General features: G+C 51.8%; 5 protein-coding genes across 5 annotated transcripts; 3 read left to right on the forward strand and 2 right to left on the reverse strand.

Annotated features, from left to right (window-relative positions):
- Positions 1-1,277: 1,277 nt before the first annotated feature.
- On the forward strand, positions 1,278-2,180 carry N7443_005773 (uncharacterized protein; the record flags this gene model as incomplete). Its single annotated transcript, XM_056885829.1, is given in 3 exon segments — positions 1,278-1,400; positions 1,480-1,938; positions 1,956-2,180. The coding sequence occupies 3 exon segments, from the start codon at positions 1,278-1,280 to the stop codon at positions 2,178-2,180; spliced, it is 807 nt and encodes a 268-aa protein (XP_056741277.1).
- Positions 2,181-2,615: 435 nt separating this feature from the next.
- Positions 2,616-5,317, reverse strand: nip1 (translation initiation factor eIF3 core subunit c; the record flags this gene model as incomplete). The annotated part of the gene is made up of 2 exons (XM_056885830.1): positions 2,616-4,873; positions 4,984-5,317. 2 exons carry the CDS (start codon positions 5,315-5,317, stop codon positions 2,616-2,618), a joined length of 2,592 nt encoding a protein of 863 aa, XP_056741278.1.
- Positions 5,318-6,352: 1,035 nt separating this feature from the next.
- Positions 6,353-9,450, reverse strand: N7443_005775 (putative protein kinase Yak1; the record flags this gene model as incomplete). The annotated part of the gene is made up of 7 exons (XM_056885831.1): positions 6,353-7,125; positions 7,177-7,535; positions 7,595-8,046; positions 8,107-8,266; positions 8,318-8,517; positions 8,578-8,840; positions 8,895-9,450. 7 exons carry the CDS (start codon positions 9,448-9,450, stop codon positions 6,353-6,355), a joined length of 2,763 nt encoding a protein of 920 aa, XP_056741279.1.
- Positions 9,451-10,714: 1,264 nt separating this feature from the next.
- Positions 10,715-14,222, forward strand: N7443_005776 (DNA-dependent ATPase RAD26; the record flags this gene model as incomplete). The annotated part of the gene is made up of 3 exons (XM_056885832.1): positions 10,715-10,807; positions 10,856-10,929; positions 10,991-14,222. 3 exons carry the CDS (start codon positions 10,715-10,717, stop codon positions 14,220-14,222), a joined length of 3,399 nt encoding a protein of 1,132 aa, XP_056741280.1.
- A 1,966-nt stretch (positions 14,223-16,188) lies between these two features.
- N7443_005777 (uncharacterized protein) lies at positions 16,189-17,370 on the forward strand (the record flags this gene model as incomplete). The annotated part of the gene is made up of 1 exon (XM_056885833.1): positions 16,189-17,370. One exon carries the CDS (start codon positions 16,189-16,191, stop codon positions 17,368-17,370), a length of 1,182 nt encoding a protein of 393 aa, XP_056741281.1.
- Positions 17,371-17,724: the final 354 nt, after the last annotated feature.

Genomic DNA, 17,724 nt, shown 5'->3' on the forward strand with positions numbered 1-17,724 from the left:
CGCCCGGTTGGAAAAGTGCGTTAAGCTTTCAGCCACAATCGGCATAGCACGCTTAGATGCAGAAACTATCATGGCCGCCACGAGCCCAGGAGCCTTTCTTTTGCGAATCTCACACCTTTCACAAGGGACGACAAGCTTAGAAAAATGGAGGAAGCGGGAGATTCGGTACTTCTCCAGAGGCTTTCGTAAAGCAACAATCACTCGAAAGAAGATAGAACACCGGAAAATTCCGGACGCGTCTCAAATTTCTCAACATCAGACGCGACGGCGACGTATGATGAGGAACTTCTACCCTATAGCCAGGTGCACTCGACAGGTGAAATCTTAAGCAGGGGACACAGCGCCCTGCTTCATCGCTCCGCGTGGATGACTCTCATTACAACAACATACATAACCATGGCTATGTATGCATGGGTCATCACGGTGGTTCTTTGCTTCCCGATAAAGGGAAAGTCATGGGGCTAAGAATTTAAAGACGCGATCTACCATGACGACAGGTTAAAGCCCAAATTTGCGCGGTCTGCGAAATTTTATCGCTCGGCGCGCATAGTCCATCGTTGAAGTTGCCATACTTCCCTTGATTACCGCTGTGTGTGCCAGTGCCGCAGTTATCTTTACACAGAACCAGAATGATACAGTCTTTCAATTACGCCAGGTCATTACTTTGGCCGATCGAAGATGGGATGACTCTCCTTGTACTTGTCATTAGTCCGGGGATGTGGAAGCGATATGGTAGCGCATTGCTGTTTGTCGCGATTATCGTTTACATCTTTGGTGCTATCACCTACCCTGCACAGTCGCTCTTCCTCACCACGCAATTGATCAAGATTCCAACCGAGCCTAGCAACCGAGCAGTAATCAGTGATTTCAGCACCAATGATAGGCAGTAGATTAGTACTCCTGACCCCCAAGCCGGCCTTGATGTGCTTCAAGCCCGCAGTGCCCTCAGCCAGGCAGATAGCCATACCTACCACCCTAACGTATGGGGTAATGACAGTGGGGTGCAATTTATAACACTCAATGGGTTTTCCTCTTTCTATTTCCAGCTACTTAATGGATCTAATACAGGACTGCTGCGTCAATTCGCACCACACGTGAATTCTACAGTTTCATACGAAACCATCGTCGCAGGACAGTTCCCAACCAACTGTAGGACTGAACCTGGCACTTTCTAACTCGACTATCAATCTACATATGCATTGGATGACGAGGGCGATTCCAGCTACTATGGCCTCATCGCCTACATGCCAGCAAGCAGCACAAAATCTCGCTGTTAAATGGCGCGCAACCGGCAAGACTTCACCGAAATTCTCTACCTTAACTTGACTGGCTCGAACATTGCCGCATTCAGCTACTCCGAAAACTCATACGCCACACAATTTCTCTACAAACCACCGCGAGTACTACATCCGGCTATTTTGAGCTCCCTAACTACATGAATAAAAACACCGCGGGCCCCTCCTCGAATCTGACCCTGAGAATGTCTGCGACGATTCATGGCAGACGTTCAAGAACGCCCGCCGCTCTACCACAACAAATACAACAACATTGACAGCCGGCTCGTTGTCCCCCCTCAGCACAAAATATAAAGGCCCGCTCTTAATGACAAATTTTGCGACTTTCGGCCCCGACTCATTCATTGACACCTTCCCAGCAGCCTATGCCGCCATGGAGGCAGAAAGCAAAGCTACCGGTGCTGTAACGATGGACTCCTCAGATATCTGGATCGCCAACCCGCCTCTGTCAAATCTCATTCTTGACAAGTCAGAAGGCCCATTCTATGATCTGTGCATCTCCTTCGACATCTTGGGCGATGAGGAATGGAGCCCTGCCGGCTCGAGTATCTCCGCACGGCTGCAGTGGTTTACCAACAACGCCGACCGATTCCCGTCTGTTTTCACAGCAGCGGCGTATCTATGCAATGCACAGCTGCTCAGTGTCTTCTCGGGAGCTAGGATGTGTACCAGAACCTCGGGAAGGATTTGGAGATTCCATCCATCTCGTTGCTGGGAATTGTACTCGTCTCTATCCTTATCGGCATCTATTTGATTCCGCTACTGATATTGGGCCTTTACACGGGGAACCCTGTGCGGTGGACGGGGCATCTTGATTCATTTGTTATGTTGCGGTTTAGAGCTCCTGCAGGGGTTAAGGTCTTTCCAATATGGACGATGTGTTGAATGTAAATAGCAAATGCTCGACTGTACTTATATACCGCTATGCTGGAGCCCTGCACACTGGGAGAGGAATGACAGACTAATCGACGGTCATCTCCCTTACTGAAACATTAATATACGGAAATCTGGATAATAATTTCTTCCGTCCTCGAGTTCCATAAGTCTTTACATTTGCAAAGATTGATCGCAACCCATAGGAATGAAAACTGAAATATCTGGAGTTATTAATACCTGAACTACGTAGATAATTAAAGTTACGAATTTACTGGGAAGATAGATATCTTCTAACCATTTATATTCATTCATTTTGAGTCATCGACTGACACGAGGGATTTCCTTCGCGATCGGAAATGGCATGAGAAAAAACAAAACCATAGTAAAAAAGGGCAAGGAAAAGAGAAGAAGGCATGCCATTATATCAGATCAAAAACGAACCCTTTAAGCCTTGATCGCACCGCCCAATGCACCACCACCGAACTGCTGACCGCCAGGGACACGGGCACCACCACGGCCACCTCCTCGACCACCACCACGGGCACCTCCCCGGCCACCACCACGGCCACCGCGGGCACCAGGGCCAGACTCGCGCTGGAAGGCGTTGGCCATACCCTGAGTGCGTTGCTCCAGGGTCTTCTCGTTGGACTCGAGAAGAGACATGGACTTGTCGGCCAAGGTGACGATCTGGGACTGCAGGCGGGAGAGCTCGACGCCCTTGCGGAAGACGATGGCGTCGTTGACCTGGTCAAGGGCGGCGCCAAGCTCCTCGTGGGAGATCATGCGGCTAATGATAGCGGCGATCTTCTTAATGGGGAGCTCAAACATGTCAGCCAGGGAGGAGATGGAGAGGCTGTCGTAGAAGGGGGCGTAGGTGAAGAGGTAGGTGCGCAGGCCCTCCTCCTGGGTCTGGGCAGAGAGCATCTCCTTAATCTTCTCGGGTTGCGGCATCAGATCCCAGATCTTGATAGAGGCCAACATGTCGGCGGCCTTCTTCCAGTCTCCAGCGGCGAGGAACTTGGCAGACATGATCACTCCGTCGCGGGTGTTCTCCGGGGGTCCAGTGAACACCTGGCGCTCGTTGTAGTCGAGCATCCGGCGGAAGGTCTTGGAGATCATACGGCGGCGCATCTCAGGGGCGGAAGAGGTCTGGGCCATGAGGGGAACCTCGAGGAACATGCTGGAGGTCAGGTAGATGCACTCAAGCAACTCGAGGTTGATGTGCATGTGGAAGGGCAGCTGGCGCTGGCGCTCCAGACGCTCCTGCTCGGGGGAGACGGTGGAGTAGCGCTGGAGGATGATACCTTGGGCAAGCAGCTCCTTTTGGCGGCCGCTGCCGCAGATCTCACCGAGGGTAGTCTGGGCCTCGTAGATGAGACCGGCGCGGAAGGCACACAGACCGATCTGGACAAGGGTGCGGTTGAAGAGGATCTGGGTGCTGACGTCGAAGTTGGAGATGTTCTCGGACAAGTGCGACATGAGCATCAGGTCACGAGAGCGGTAGTATTGGTCGTGCAGGGCAAGGAAGTAGATCTGGCACAGCATGGAGCGGGCACGAATGATACCGTCGCTGTGCTGGAACAGGTAGTTGGTGAGGGTCTGGAGGAGGTCGGCCACATCGCCAGCGTTCTTGCGGGAAGTGATGGCGGAGTCAAGGTGCTCGGGGAGAGCCTTCCATGTGGCGTCTTCGAGGATGGAGACAACCTGGGAAGGCTTGAAGTAGACGTGCTCCAACCGACGGATGACAACGCGGTTGACACTGTCCTGACGAGCATCGTTCTTGTCACCGGCGTTCAGGCTCTCAGCATAGAGCTGGGTGCGAACGATGTTGTTATACAGCTGCTGTTCGTCGCTCAGGCGCTCGATATACTCAGCAGTATGGGGATCGATCTGCTGCAAAGAGCGGGTGAGCTCGTCATCCAGACGCTCGATGTATGAGACAATGCTACCGGGAATGTAGAAGGTCTCGCCATCAGCAACAGTGGGCATCTTCTCATCATCCTCCCACTCATCAGCGCCCTCGGAGATAACGAAGTTGCGGTGCTCCTCCAGAACAGACAAGAGAGTGCCAAATTCGCGATCGGCGTGCTTCCACTGCTCGGGGCTCATGTAGTTGGCGGAGGCGGAGGTCAGGTCGAAGCGGGTAGAGATAAGGGTCAGGTAGACACGGATGCGCTGATAAGGGGTGTTGGCGACCTCGAGCAGCTTCTCCATGGTGCGGATCTGGTCCAGACGGTCGGTGTTTTTCTTTCCTCGAGACTCGACAATGACGCGGAGGTGCTTGAGGATGCTCTCAGGGGTGTACTGCAGGGTCTTGCCACCACGGCCAACAGTAGCGAAACCGTCATCGTCGCCGGCGGCAGCGGCAGCCGCGAAGTTCTCGATTTTCTCGACTTTGGTGGGCTTGGGGGCGGGGGTGGGAGCGGGCTTCTCAGCCTCCTCCTCGCTGGCCATGAAGTCGTCCTTGGCGGCGCGGTACTTCTCAATCTGGGCGGCATATTCCTTGTTGCTCTTCTTGATACGCTGCTTGACGGCGTTGAGACTCTTCTGGCTGCTAGCGTTCATCTTCTTGTTGGAGGACTTCTGCTTGCTGGTGGTCTCGTTGACGAAGTCCTCGAGGTCGGCGACGGCCTTGATGTAGACCTTGGGGGTCGGGCCGGACTGGTTGACCTTGATGATCATTTTGTTAAGGTTGTCGAACTCTGTGAAATCCCATTGTCAGCCTCCAAATTCATGTGCCATATCAACCTCCCCACCGCTATCGCAACATCGCGTTTAAAAGCCGGCTCCATAGGCGAAAGAGAATACTCACCAGTCGAGATGACAGACCAGTCACCGATCTTCTGGGCGTTCTCGATCAATTTGATCGTGTTCTCCAGACCCTCCAATCGCTTGTCCTTGGCACTCTTGACGACCGTGACCTTTTCCTCATCCTCACTCTCCTCGCTATCGGAAGCATCCCTCAAGAACTTGTTGATGCCGGTCTTGCCATCGTCGGAGTCGTCGGAGTCGGAACCAGAGTCGGAAGAATCATCGCTAGAATCCTCAGCTTCGCTGTCCTCTTCCCCGGAGTGGTCGTAAACATCCTCCTCCTCGCCGGAGGAGCTGGACTCGCTGTCGCTGCCGTAGAAGAAACGCGACGCCATGCTGAATATGGTGATGCACGAAGGCCTTTGTCAAAAAGTGAATGGAGTTGAATGGCGGGTTGAGCCACACACGAAATTTAAGCGAGGGGCTGACTAAACTATATCGGGACTAGCGCAGACCGGAGTGACTCGCCGCGATTTCTTTGGTCTACTTTTTTTATACTTCGTTGATCATCATGGATTTTACAAAGAAGACTTACAGTGAAATGCTCTTGATTTATCGTATACGCTTGTTATGCCATACCCCAATTACCTTGGGGCGAAAGAGCCCCACATGTATCCAAGTACTCAAACACGGAGGGGGAAAAGAAAAAGACGTCCCCGAAGCCAAATCGAATATCGACGCGCACAAAGGGGATTGACTACTCAGACACAGATAAGCAACGTTGTTGATATCGTTCTTTCATACTCCAGGCTATGCCGAAAGAAATGACCACAAAGACGAGAAAAAAGAGTACACTAACAATCATTGCAGCCGCTACTTCCGAAGTAGTAACTGTGTTAAACCATTCGCGGGGCAGGGGAGGTAAACAAAAAGCAGGAAGTACAGGAACGGGGAAGGTGGCCAGGATGCCTTTCAGAAAGATCTCACCACACTCAGTCTACTGCTCGCCTCTTCACGAGCGACCGAGGAGTGTTTCGATACAAAGTCAGGCCGTGTACCGGGTTTTGCCCTCTCCACAGGGAAGCCATGTGACAAGACCCATGCTAGCTCTGACGCGAGACAAATGGCCTCCGAAGCAATGCGGATCATCAACGACTCACGCTCGAAGTGACTCATACCAAGGGCACATCACTTAGCAAGGATCACCTGCGGGAACCGGGTGGGTCGAGAAGGCATGTGCTAGGCACAACGAGTAAGGCTCTAGGCATCAACTAGAGAGTAGAAGGGGACTAGCGCCGATCAGGGGAAAGGGCGCACGAGCTAGGCGTACGACGCTCGTCTGCAAGGGAAAGGAACCGAGAATAAACTAAAGGCGGAGGCACCGTAAGAAAACACCCGGCAGAGCGAACCCCAGATGCCTTGAATCACCTTTAGTGCCACTGGTTCTGGCTCATGTATCCTTCGCTCAGGACACCATCCTCAAGTGTGCGGATAAAGTCTCGGTTGCGCTGGTTTCCATTTCCGGTTCCGTTTCCACTTCCACCAGCTCGACTGCCGCGACGATGTTGCTGGCCAGATGCATCGGCATAACCGTCAGCAGGGGGCGGGTAGTAAGCAGGGCTGGGCTGCAGGCGAATGGGCGCGCTGGGGTCAAGGTGGCTAGCCACTCGCTGGATTGTCGGCGGAATGCCTCCTCCATCATGCATCGTAGAAGCACGCTGACGGCCTGCCCTTGTTGTTGCTTGAGCGTAGAGGCTCTGTGATTGGGCATACTGAGGTTGAGGAGGAATCTGCCCTGGCACCATATTCATCTGGTGGCCATACCCGGGCGGTTGTGTGGGGTACGGGGGCGGCGGTGGTGGTGCGCCTTGCTGGTACATGCCGTTATACACTGGTGGGGCTTGAGCATGGGCCGGAGCGTGGTACTGGTTCATCTGCATGTTGTACGTTGACTGCGCATGAGCCGCCTGTGCCGCGCGCTGCTTACTAGCAGCCTCGGCCTGCTGCTGCTGCTGAACGCCGGGTGCGACGGTCTTGTTAAGCGTCGAGTACTTCAGGTTCATCGGGGGCACGAATGGGCCAGTGAACTTTTGCTGAGTGATGAAAGGATGAAGCTTCGCCTGCTGAGGAGACCATCGCTCAAGGGGGTTGATGGAAAGTAGCCCACGCACGAAGTCGATAAATGCGACTCGGTTATTGAGTTCTGTTAAGATTGATTAGAAAGTTTCGGGAAATGGTATAAGAAAAGACCAACCTCGTTCCATCTCAGCTTGCTTCATGTTCTTTCTCGGCATTGGGTAGCTCCGAATGATCTCCTCCAGAGTTGAGGCAGAGAAGTACTTCTTGCTCGGCTGTTCCTTCGTGTTATGCTCTCGAGAATATTGTTCTAAACTCTTGAGACGGTAGGTCTTTCGCCCATACTCATCCGATGTCTTTTCGAAGAACTCGCCCGATTGCTTGCCCATCTCCAGCATCCATGTTGGGGGTAGTCCCAGCATCTCAACAATCCGACAGACCTGGTTATATTCGGAGGAACCGGGGAAGAGGGGGAGACCGAGGAAGAGCTCGACGACGATGCAGCCGAGTGACCACATGTCAATTGCGGAAGAGTACCTATTAGCTCGTCAGACCATGTCCTAGAAATAACAAAGGATTGGATAAGGGCAACTCACGGCAAACCAAGTAGCACTTCTGGTGATCGGTAAAAGCGCGATTGAATATATGTGTAGACGGTCTGCCGCTCATCGCATGCTGAGCCGAAATCGATGACTTTGATGATTGGGCTCTCAAGACTGTTGTCCTCGAGCGTTAGCGTTTTGTCCAGGGAGACCGAGGGTTGCAAGCAGACAAGGCAGCTAACTGACTTCTTCAAGAGGATGTTTTCCGGTTTCAGATCGCAATGGATCAGGTGAGCCTTGTTTAGAAGGCTGAGGGCGTTCAACAATTGCTGCGCGAAGACACGGACGAGAGTAGTACTCAATCCGCGGAACTGATTCTGTTTGATAAGCTCGTAAAGGTTGACACTGAGAAGCTCAAAGGCAAGACACAGATGCTGCCGGTGGATGAATGTATCCTTCAGACGCAGAAGGTGGTGATCATCGTTCTTATCGTACTTGCTGTTAAGCTGTAGGGCGGTACAGTAAGCATTGCGATCACAACAACGGGTAGTCGAGATAGAACTTACCAGATCCAGTACCGAAACCTCCATCATGCTCTGGTTGAAGTATGCGGTCTTATTCTTGATGACCTTGACAGCCACAACCTCTTGGGTCTTCAGGTTCTGGCATTTTACAACTTGACCGAATGTACCTTGGCCTAGGACATCGAGGATGAGGTAACGGTTCCTGTTGACAGATTAGATGAGACAAGGCTCGATCGACGGGAGAGAACCCTACTTGTGACCAGCTTCCTCGCTACCCAGAATATCGTTGACGTATAAGATGTAATCGCTGTCTTCGTTATCGTAACCATCGTTCTTCACGCCCTTGCTAGGCTTTGTTAACACGCGTCGGGGGTTCCTCGAGGACTCGTAGTTGAAGTTTGGGTTGCAGATGCGGTACGTCGAAGGGAGGTGCGTCGTCAAGGCCTGAAGGGGCTGTGGAGCGCAGCGTCTTAGTCTGAGAACTGGGAAGAAGATGGTCTAGGGGCCACTTACACTAATGAAACCACCCTCTGGGTTGGCACGTCGGTACGCAGGCTGGGCGTGGACCCGCGGTTGCAGCTCCTGCACGGATTTGATCTTCTGGAACTTGGGAACCGGACCACGTCCGGGAACTTGTGATGGCAGGGAGCCGGATCGTGGAGATCGCGACCCCGGGCCGAATGAGGAGCCCATGTGGGAGGATGCGGACGGTGGGTAATACTGGTCTGGGCTGAGGTCGCCCGCTTGAAGCGGGGGTAGTCTAGAGGCTCGATTCGCTGAGAAAGCCATTAGCAACAGGAAGAGCGAGCTGATTACGAAAGGCGACTTACATGGCGGCGATTGATACCCGTGGGAAGGCGATGCGTAGTCGGCCGATCTGGCCGGCGACCGTCGCGTTTGGCCTGGCACCGTAGGCGGGAAGCCGTAGCTCTGCTGGGACTTTCCGGGGCTCGTAGGGTATGACATCGGCGGCGACAAGACGCTCATGGGCGAATATCTGCGGGCGGCCGACGACTCTTCGGCCTGCGAGAGGAATTGAGACGAGGCGCGATTGTGATGATTCGGCCTCGAGGGGTACTTGGCACGGTTGTATGGGTCCGCGTCCTCCATGGTGGCATCCGCATCGGTGACATAATCCCGGTTACGTGGCGTGGCGGTCGGAGATGAGGCCATGGAGACAGGCTTGGAGTTTGGACCGGCGGAGGAAGGCTTGGAGTTGGTGCTGGGAGTTTGAAAGGTCTCATATTGGAACCCGACGGGGGGCTGTGACTGCGGTGGCTGACCGTACTTCGAGCCTAGTTGCTGGGGATGCGACGCCAACCCAGTATCGTACTGCGCGGGATCACCCATCAGGGGATCCTGGTAAGGCTGCCACCCAGAGTCCATCGTGAGAGAGAAGATTCGCGGTCAAGGGAGAATGAAAATGAGCACTGTCACCGTCACCGTCACCGTCCACAGTGCACATGCACTGCGATCGGGGGTGCGAGGGATCCTAGCGGGGAAACAACACGACAGGCGCGACCACACTCAAGGCAACTGAAGCACAGGGGGATGATGATTTCTGCGATAGAGGGGGAACGTAAAAGATCAATTTGAAATTGAGCAGCAGCGCATCATCTGAGAGATCGATTTCAATGGATCCGACCTGGAGTTCAAAGGGCGGTCGCTAGTTGCGCCGTGGGCCACAACTTTGGAACGAGGTTTAAACCGAGAGTATAAAAAAGAAGTTGTTAAAGAGCTCTTTCCGTCAAGGAAAAGGGGGGGTAACAAGACACAAATCACAGATGGTGTATACCCAACTTCAACGTGGAGAGGGGAAGAGGGAAAGTGGAGAGGCACAGGTTGCTCCGTCGACTTTGATGGGATCGTCGCGTGGAATTCTATCTAACATTTATTCCCTAGTTCACTTCTGTGTGGGTTAGGGTCCTATCCCCGGGGCCCTTTCACGATCGTGATCCCGACTCGGTGGTCTCACGACTTGGTCTCCTCGGCGACGCACTAGTTTGAGATCGTCGCGTCATTGCATACCCAACTGGCGGTGCGGCGTGAATGCCCGATCTCGATTCCTTCAGCTGAAAGCCTTGACAGCCGTAGTGGGTTTTCCCGTTCTAGCTCAAACGCACGGTGCATCTGGTTAACCAAAGCAGCTGATAGGACATAGCAGAATGATGACGATGGCCCTAGTACACGATGTCCACTATGAATGCAATTTACCACCTTGGCCCACTAGCCAAAGTCTGTATATCATATCGATGCCTGAATCCTCGACAATGCTACCTACAGTGCGATCGTCTAGTCTCAAATTCATAGCAATTATACTTACCTCAATACTACGTACATATATCCCATGCCTTAGTGTGAATCCCACAAACCATTTCGATGGAAACCTCAGGCTGTATGACTCACCCTCTCACGTGATATCATGGGCGGCTCTTTAAGGCGGTGAATTGTTCTGCCCCACTGTTGCCTCCGATAACGAGAAGTGGCGCCTATCGAGGCGACTCTTAATTGATTCTTCGAAGATGCTCGATGACTGGGGTTGTCGCCATGTCCACCTGCATTTTCGTTTGACATGATTCTCACCTACTGACCCAAGTCCCTCGTTTCTTCTTTACTCTCCGAACTCTCCGAACTCATTTTTCATCCTGCCATGACTTCCAACGATACCGAGGCGAGCCGTCTGCAGGAGCTTCATGCAGTCGTACGCGATCAAGATGACCTAGAAAGAGATATCACCAGCAAGGTCAGTTTCCCGTCAGCTTGATATCTCTTGACGCTCACTGTCTCATAGGCGGACCAACTCCTCGCGGAAAAAGCGGAGGAAAACGACATCAAACGCCTGGAGAAGGCCTTGAACGAAAAAGAGTACGTTGACTTGTTCGTCTGATCTCGGAGCGCAGATATCCTGACTTTGCTTTCTTTTCAGGAAGCTCGATGCCCAGATACGATCGGCGCGCCACCGTCTGGCTCAGCATGTCGGAGCCGCAACCCGCCACAAACTCGAAAATGAGCTGCACAAGCTGGAGCAGCGTCGAACCGAAGTACAAAATGACATTCGAGATATCCAAAAGCGTATCGACGATCGGCGCAAGATCCAGGAGGCTGGGACTGGTGTCCAGGGCCCCGGTCGACAGCTCAACGAGTCACGCCGTGACTACCTCCTTCGGACGGGAAAGATCACCCCCTTCGATCTCGCGAATGCCGGAACTCAGGTTGGCGACCCGTCGACTCTCCAGGATGCCCTGGATGACGCAGAAGATGAACAAAAGCTGGAGGAAGAGCGTGCGCGGGCGCCGAACGAGCCCACTGCGTCCCACCGCAACCTTGCGCGCCCCGGACTGGATTTCGAAGACGGTAGTGAGAGCAGCGTCACGGCGGGTGCCACTAAGCGGAGGAAGCTTGCCACAAGCCCCAAGACCGTAAAAACGCGCAAGTCTAGTTCGCCTGATGCTGACTCGTCTGCGAGCTTCGTCGCCTCTGATGGCGAGAGCGCGAAATCAGAAGATGACGACTTCATGTTCGATACCAAGGCCGATACCAGTACTCGCAAGCGCAAGCAGACTAACGCCGAGGCTGAGTTCGAAGATCTCAGCGGTGTGGATGACGGGAATGAAAAGGTCTACCAGGATCGCCTCCAAAAATGGATCAAAAAACGCAGCGCCGCGCGCAAACGCGTAAACGCGGGCATTAAAGAAGAAAACGAGGAGCAGGATGAATGGCTTAAACCGCATCCCACCGAACCCGACATGGAGCTAGCAAATGGACTTCGCATCCCTGGAGATATTAGTCGATATCTGTTTGACTACCAACGTACAGGCGTCCAGTGGCTCTGGGAGTTACACCAACAGATGGTCGGCGGTATCATTGGAGACGAAATGGGTCTGGGTAAGACAATTCAGGCCATCTCCTACCTTGCATCTTTGCACCACAGCAATTTTTACGACAAGCCCTCAATTGTTGTATGCCCTGCAACCCTCATGGTGCAATGGGTTAACGAATTCCATCGCTGGTGGCCAGCATTCCGCGTCTCGATCCTGCACAGCTCTGGTAGCGGTATGGTCAATCTAAGTAAGGAGAGCAACCGCGAGAGCCGACTGGCATCTGAGATGATGGGTACCAACCCTTCTCACCATATGTCAGCCGGCCAGAAAGCTGCCAAGAGAATCATTAACCGCGTCACTGATGCCGGCCACGTCTTGGTGACTACATATGCTGGCCTGCAGTCTTACGCAGATCTTCTAGTCGGTGTTGATTGGGGATGTGCCATTCTTGACGAAGGTCACAAGATTCGCAACCCCGATGCTAGCATCACGTTCAGTTGCAAAGAACTAAGGACTCATCACCGCATCATTTTATCCGGAACCCCTATGCAGAACAGCTTGGTTGATCTTTGGTCTCTTTTTGATTTTGTCTTCCCGATGCGCCTGGGAAACCTAGTCTCTTTCAAGAACCAGTTCGAAATTCCTATTCGCCAAGGTGGATACGCATCCGCATCAAATCTTCAGGTTCAGACTGCTGCGAAGTGTGCGGAGACTTTGAAAGACGCTATCAGTCCTTACCTCCTTCAGCGCTACAAGGCCGATGTTACGTCTGATCTGCCTAAGAAGAGCGAGCAGGTGATATTCTGCAAACTCACCAAGTGGCAACGAACGGTCTACAAGCGGTTCCTTGGCTCGGACGACATGCGCTCTATTTGCAGAGGCAAAAAGAATTCTCTTTTCGGAATTGATATTCTTCGAAAGATCTGCAACCATCCAGATCTTGTAGACCACGCATTTCGATCCCACGAGGCTGATTACGGCCAGGGTGATCTGTCTGGCAAGATGCTCGTTTTGAAGGGCCTTCTTGAGGTGTGGAGAGATACCGGCCACAAGACTTTACTATTTGCACAGACTCGTCAGATGTTAGATATCATTCAGAAGTTTATTCGGAATCTCGGTGACTTCAACTTTCGTCGCATGGACGGAAATACCGCGATCAAAGACCGCCAGAGTATGGTGGATGAATTCAACACCAATCCTGACATTCACGTCTTCCTGCTTACCACCAAAGTTGGGGGTATCGGTGTGAATCTAACAGGGGCTGATCGAGTTATCATCTACGATCCGGATTGGAATCCGTCGACTGACATGCAAGCCCGTGAGCGCGCATGGCGTCTTGGCCAGAAACGCGATGTCACCATTTTCCGTCTTATGACCAAGGGTACAATTGAAGAAAAGATTTATCACCGCCAGATCTTCAAGCAGTTCCTGACCAACAAGATCACCAAGAATCCACACCAACGGGAGGGTTTCCAACTCGGTGATCTCTACGATCTGTTCTCTCTGACAGAGGAGGATGACAACGAGCTGGAGACAAGCAGGCTCTTCCAAAATGCTGAAGTGACCTACCAAGAAGAGGAGGAGTCGGCTACCATGAAAGGCAGCGCTGCGGAACTGATCAAATCTCCGCAGCCCAAGGCTGAAGATATCAACACCGTCCAAGGAGTTGCCAACATAGAAGAATTCAAAAACAGCTCCGAAGAGGCAAAGGAATCTCAAAACGCCGAACAGCGCATCATGCACGGCATCTTCGCGCGTTCCGGTGTCCATTCTGCCCTCGAACACGACCATATCGTGGACGGCAGACGCGCAGTCCGAGCTGACGCGAAAGACATCGAGCGCGCAGCCCGCCGCGTCGCCGACGAAGCAGCCGCAGAGCTCCGCAAAGCCGAAGAGACCGCTCGCACCATGCCCATCGGCCTCCCAACCTGGACGGGCCAGTACGGCGTCGGCGGACGCGACAATCAAAGCGGTAGCTCCGCACGTCCAGCACGAGCCGGGCCCTCCTCCGCCAATCTTCTCGCAAACCTCAACCCCGCCGCTGCTCAGAACAACGCATCTCCCGCCGTGCCAGACCGCATGCCCCGCGGCAAAGAATTTATCCCACTAATCCGAGACTTCCTTCTCAAGCGCCGTGGTCCCGTCTGGAGCCAGGTGATTGTTGACAATTTCAACCATTTCTGTACGAATCAGCAGCGCTCAACTGAGTTTCAGGAAGCGTTGAAAAAAGTAGCCAAGCTTGAGCGGGATCGCGGTGGGCGTGGAAAATGGATTCTGAAGCCTGAATTTGTACCCTCGCCCTCATCCGAGTCTGTGCGGAATGTTCCGAGGAGATGAATGTTGCACGATATTTGTCTTCGGATGAGGTTATTATTGGAAATGGTGTTTTGTACGATAGAAAGACTAATGATTCGATGACTGAGATCATGATAATGACAATAACATTCAAGGCAGTTAGGCCCTAGCGGAAAGCGGGGCCTTGCAGACGAATTTGAAGTAATGACCTTGAAAGGTTTTTCTAATTTTGTGAGGGCTGTCATAGTTGTGTAATGCTGGTGCGAAGTTTCCATGCACGGGTGTTCACGGATTAACATGCCAACCTATGTACTTTGAATTGAGCAAGTCTATGGGTGATCCATAGACATGAATATTCTGAGCTAGTGGCAGCCAGGTACTCCAGCAACACTGCGGCTGCATTCAGGTGCCAATTACAGAAATCCCCTTAATGAACATGACGTGTTGACTTTTGTATCTCCGTAAGATCGGCTTGCGGTGAGAGATCTGCCGCGAACGAATAATTATCCCGCCATGACTAGACGATGCTACTGCTCTAGGTAAAATGCCCAAACCGTAGAGCTCTTTGAACGACCATTGAATCTTTTTGTCGACAATAAGATACCCAATCTTTGAGTCTGAATTTGACAGCTTCCTTGGAAGGAACTTCGAGGCCGGCCATGTATATCAAGCCAAAATCTAACGCCCTACTTAGGTTAAAGGTTATTATTCGTACGTGATGGCGAAAACATAGAGGCTCTCGTATACCCTGAATACGGGCCGTACGGTGTCGAGATCAGCAATGAAGCAATGACTTAGAGATATGTAACTCATATTCAGACTCCTTATTCTAGTGCGGTACTACCGCTTGCACTATGTGGTCGAAGACGCAGTTATGCATTGTATATTGAGATTCGAGAAACAAGCAAATGGATTCGCATCCTTTGGGAAACATGTCAGCGATACAGGTTTCCAATCAATAAAACCCCCTCCTTTAGTAGCCAAACTTTTCCAGGTCTAGCCTCGTCATCGCTATTTCATAGTCATAATCTCAGGCCTTCAGTAGCCAGCCATCTGTGTTGCGCGTGTCCGGCGGGGCTTCTCGGCACCTTTGATGCATCTCAGTGGACAACAATGTAGCTGAATGTTTCGTTGGGCTATCCTGCGAGGTATGTAAGGAGCGAGGGCTAGTAAGGGGTCTTGACCTAATTATGAAACTGTAACCGAAACCGGTTCCAAAATATGCCTAGGTGAAGAGTCGGAATTCAAGCCGCAATTTATGCTTTCATTTATTGCAAGCATATTCCAGTATTGTCTACTGTGTCGAAAGCCAAGATTGAAATTATGGCACGGGGCGGTCCGGCGGCAAGTGCCGACCGGAAAGCCTTGTATTTTCTTCAGATCATCTGTAAATATACCCAGTCTCAGCAGGAGTCTCGAATGAATCATGCTTGCGTAAGGATTGTTGTCCAGCGTTTTTATTTGGTTAAGATTCAAGTTCTTAACATTTGAGGTAGGGCAACAGTTAGTTACATGACGTACAAAATACCTTTCCGTGTGATAGGTGGCTGCACCTGCATCATCCAGATGTCGTGTAACCCGAGCAGTATACCCGATACTTAGGATCTCCTCAAGATCCATTGCATAACATAAGTCCTGTTTGTACAGTCGAGCTTCAGAGTGTTACTACAGTCTGCTAGATCAATCTAATGACGGCGTCACATACACGAATGCGGAGTCTGGGTAGCGCTCGAGTACCTGTTCGTCTTGTAGCATCTGCGAGATGACGAAAGAAAATAGGAAAGGTTGATAGATCTACGCGACATCATGTGCGACATATCTCCTTGCTCTCAGGATCTACCAACTATTAGAATCTTGCATGTTCAAATAAAATTTTATTATAGTTTAGATTCTAAGGGTTTCAGGGGGGAAGAGAACTAATATAAGAGTTGATCTCATCTCACCGTCTTCTACTCCTTTCTATCCATCTTCCATCTATTCTTTCTCAAACATCTTGGACAACATCACCATGAAGTTGCACTATCTCATTCAAGGTTTGTGCTTCCTGACGGCTGTCGAGGCACAGACCGCCAAAGACGACTATGATGCACTATGTGACTCTCGGGACGAGGATATCCTTACCGGGGGCAACGGAGAGAACTTTGCCTATGTCTGCGGGATGACCGCAAAGGGAGGCCGCAATAATATCATCGACACCCTTGAAAATGTCGGATCCAGCAGTGCTTGTGCGGATTCATGTGCTGCCGTTGATGAATGCAATGGAAGCACATGGAACTACTTACTCAAATCCTGTTTGCTCCACAGAGATGCCGAGGATATAAAAAATCGAAGAGGAGGACTTTTACTCCGTCGCGCGGACAGACGCCCTTCCGCAGATTGCACGGTCATTCAAAACGAGCTCAAGGAGTGCGAGGACGCGGAGATCATACTGCAAGATGATCTGAATACGTGTAAAACTGCCCATACTACATCAGAGAAAGTAAACACCGATCTGGAAGACAAACTTGAAGCTTGCGAGTTTGAGAGAGATCTTCTTGAATCCGAGGCGGCAACCACGCAGGACTGCGAAAGCGCGAAAGGCCAAATTGAAGATCTGAATCAACAGGTGGAGCAGTGCAAGTCTGATGCTTTGTCTACCGCTCTTGATCTGCATGAGTGCCAGAATATTGCTGCTTCTGGTGCCCTTGAGCTGCAGCAATGCAAGAACGCCGCGGCGACAAACTCTCTGGAGCTGCAGCAGTGCAAGAACTCCGCCGCTTCGAGCTCTCTTGAATTGCAGCAATGCCAGACTACTGCTTCCTCCGGTGCCCTTGAGCTACAGCAATGCAAGTCTAGTGCAGCGTCCACATCCCTGGAGTTGCAGCAATGCAAGGCCGCTGCTTCTAGCTCTGGACTTCCTGCATTCAAGGATTGCACAACTGGTGGTGATGGACAGATTCTCAAGATCGGGAGCAGGAACTTCAAGCAGAAGTGCAATGTTTCTATGGCGAAGAGTCAGATGCCTCTCAGAAGGGTTGTGAAGCCGGGTCTCAATAGACTGGAGTGTGCCCTGATTTGCGCTCTTGATGCAGGATGCCAGAATGTTTACTTCGTTCGCTCAACTTCAACAGTTGGTGAATGCCAGCTGCAGCAACAAAATATCGAGTCTCGCCTAGGGCGGGGCGAAGATATTGATTATATCCCAGTATAAACCTCGAGCACCTGATCTGGGACAAATTAAAACAGTACCGAATATCTGCCACAAATATTTTCCTCATTTTACAAGCGGCCGGTCTTTCGTCTACTCGCGCATTTGAGTCGAAAGTCAGGATAGTGATCTACAATTGGTCAAATTAGGGATAGATCGCCCATCTTTGCTGGTCGGCATCTGGTGTCGTTGCGACTAGTCTGTTTTTCTTTTCTTTTCATTTCGCCATTGATTAGTAGTTCACTATCTCCTCAAGCCAATCCTCTGCCATGCTGACTCCTGTCCGCTGTCCGCTCCAGGTAGACATTGCTCGCTGTTCTCAACGGTGCCACACTCTGCCTCCTGCGAGGGACATTT

This window comes from Penicillium atrosanguineum (assembly GCF_028827265.1).
Source record: "Penicillium atrosanguineum strain IBT 20685 chromosome Unknown utg000004l_segment0_segment0, whole genome shotgun sequence".
In the NCBI taxonomy this organism is placed as follows: Eukaryota; Fungi; Ascomycota; class Eurotiomycetes; order Eurotiales; family Aspergillaceae; genus Penicillium; species Penicillium atrosanguineum.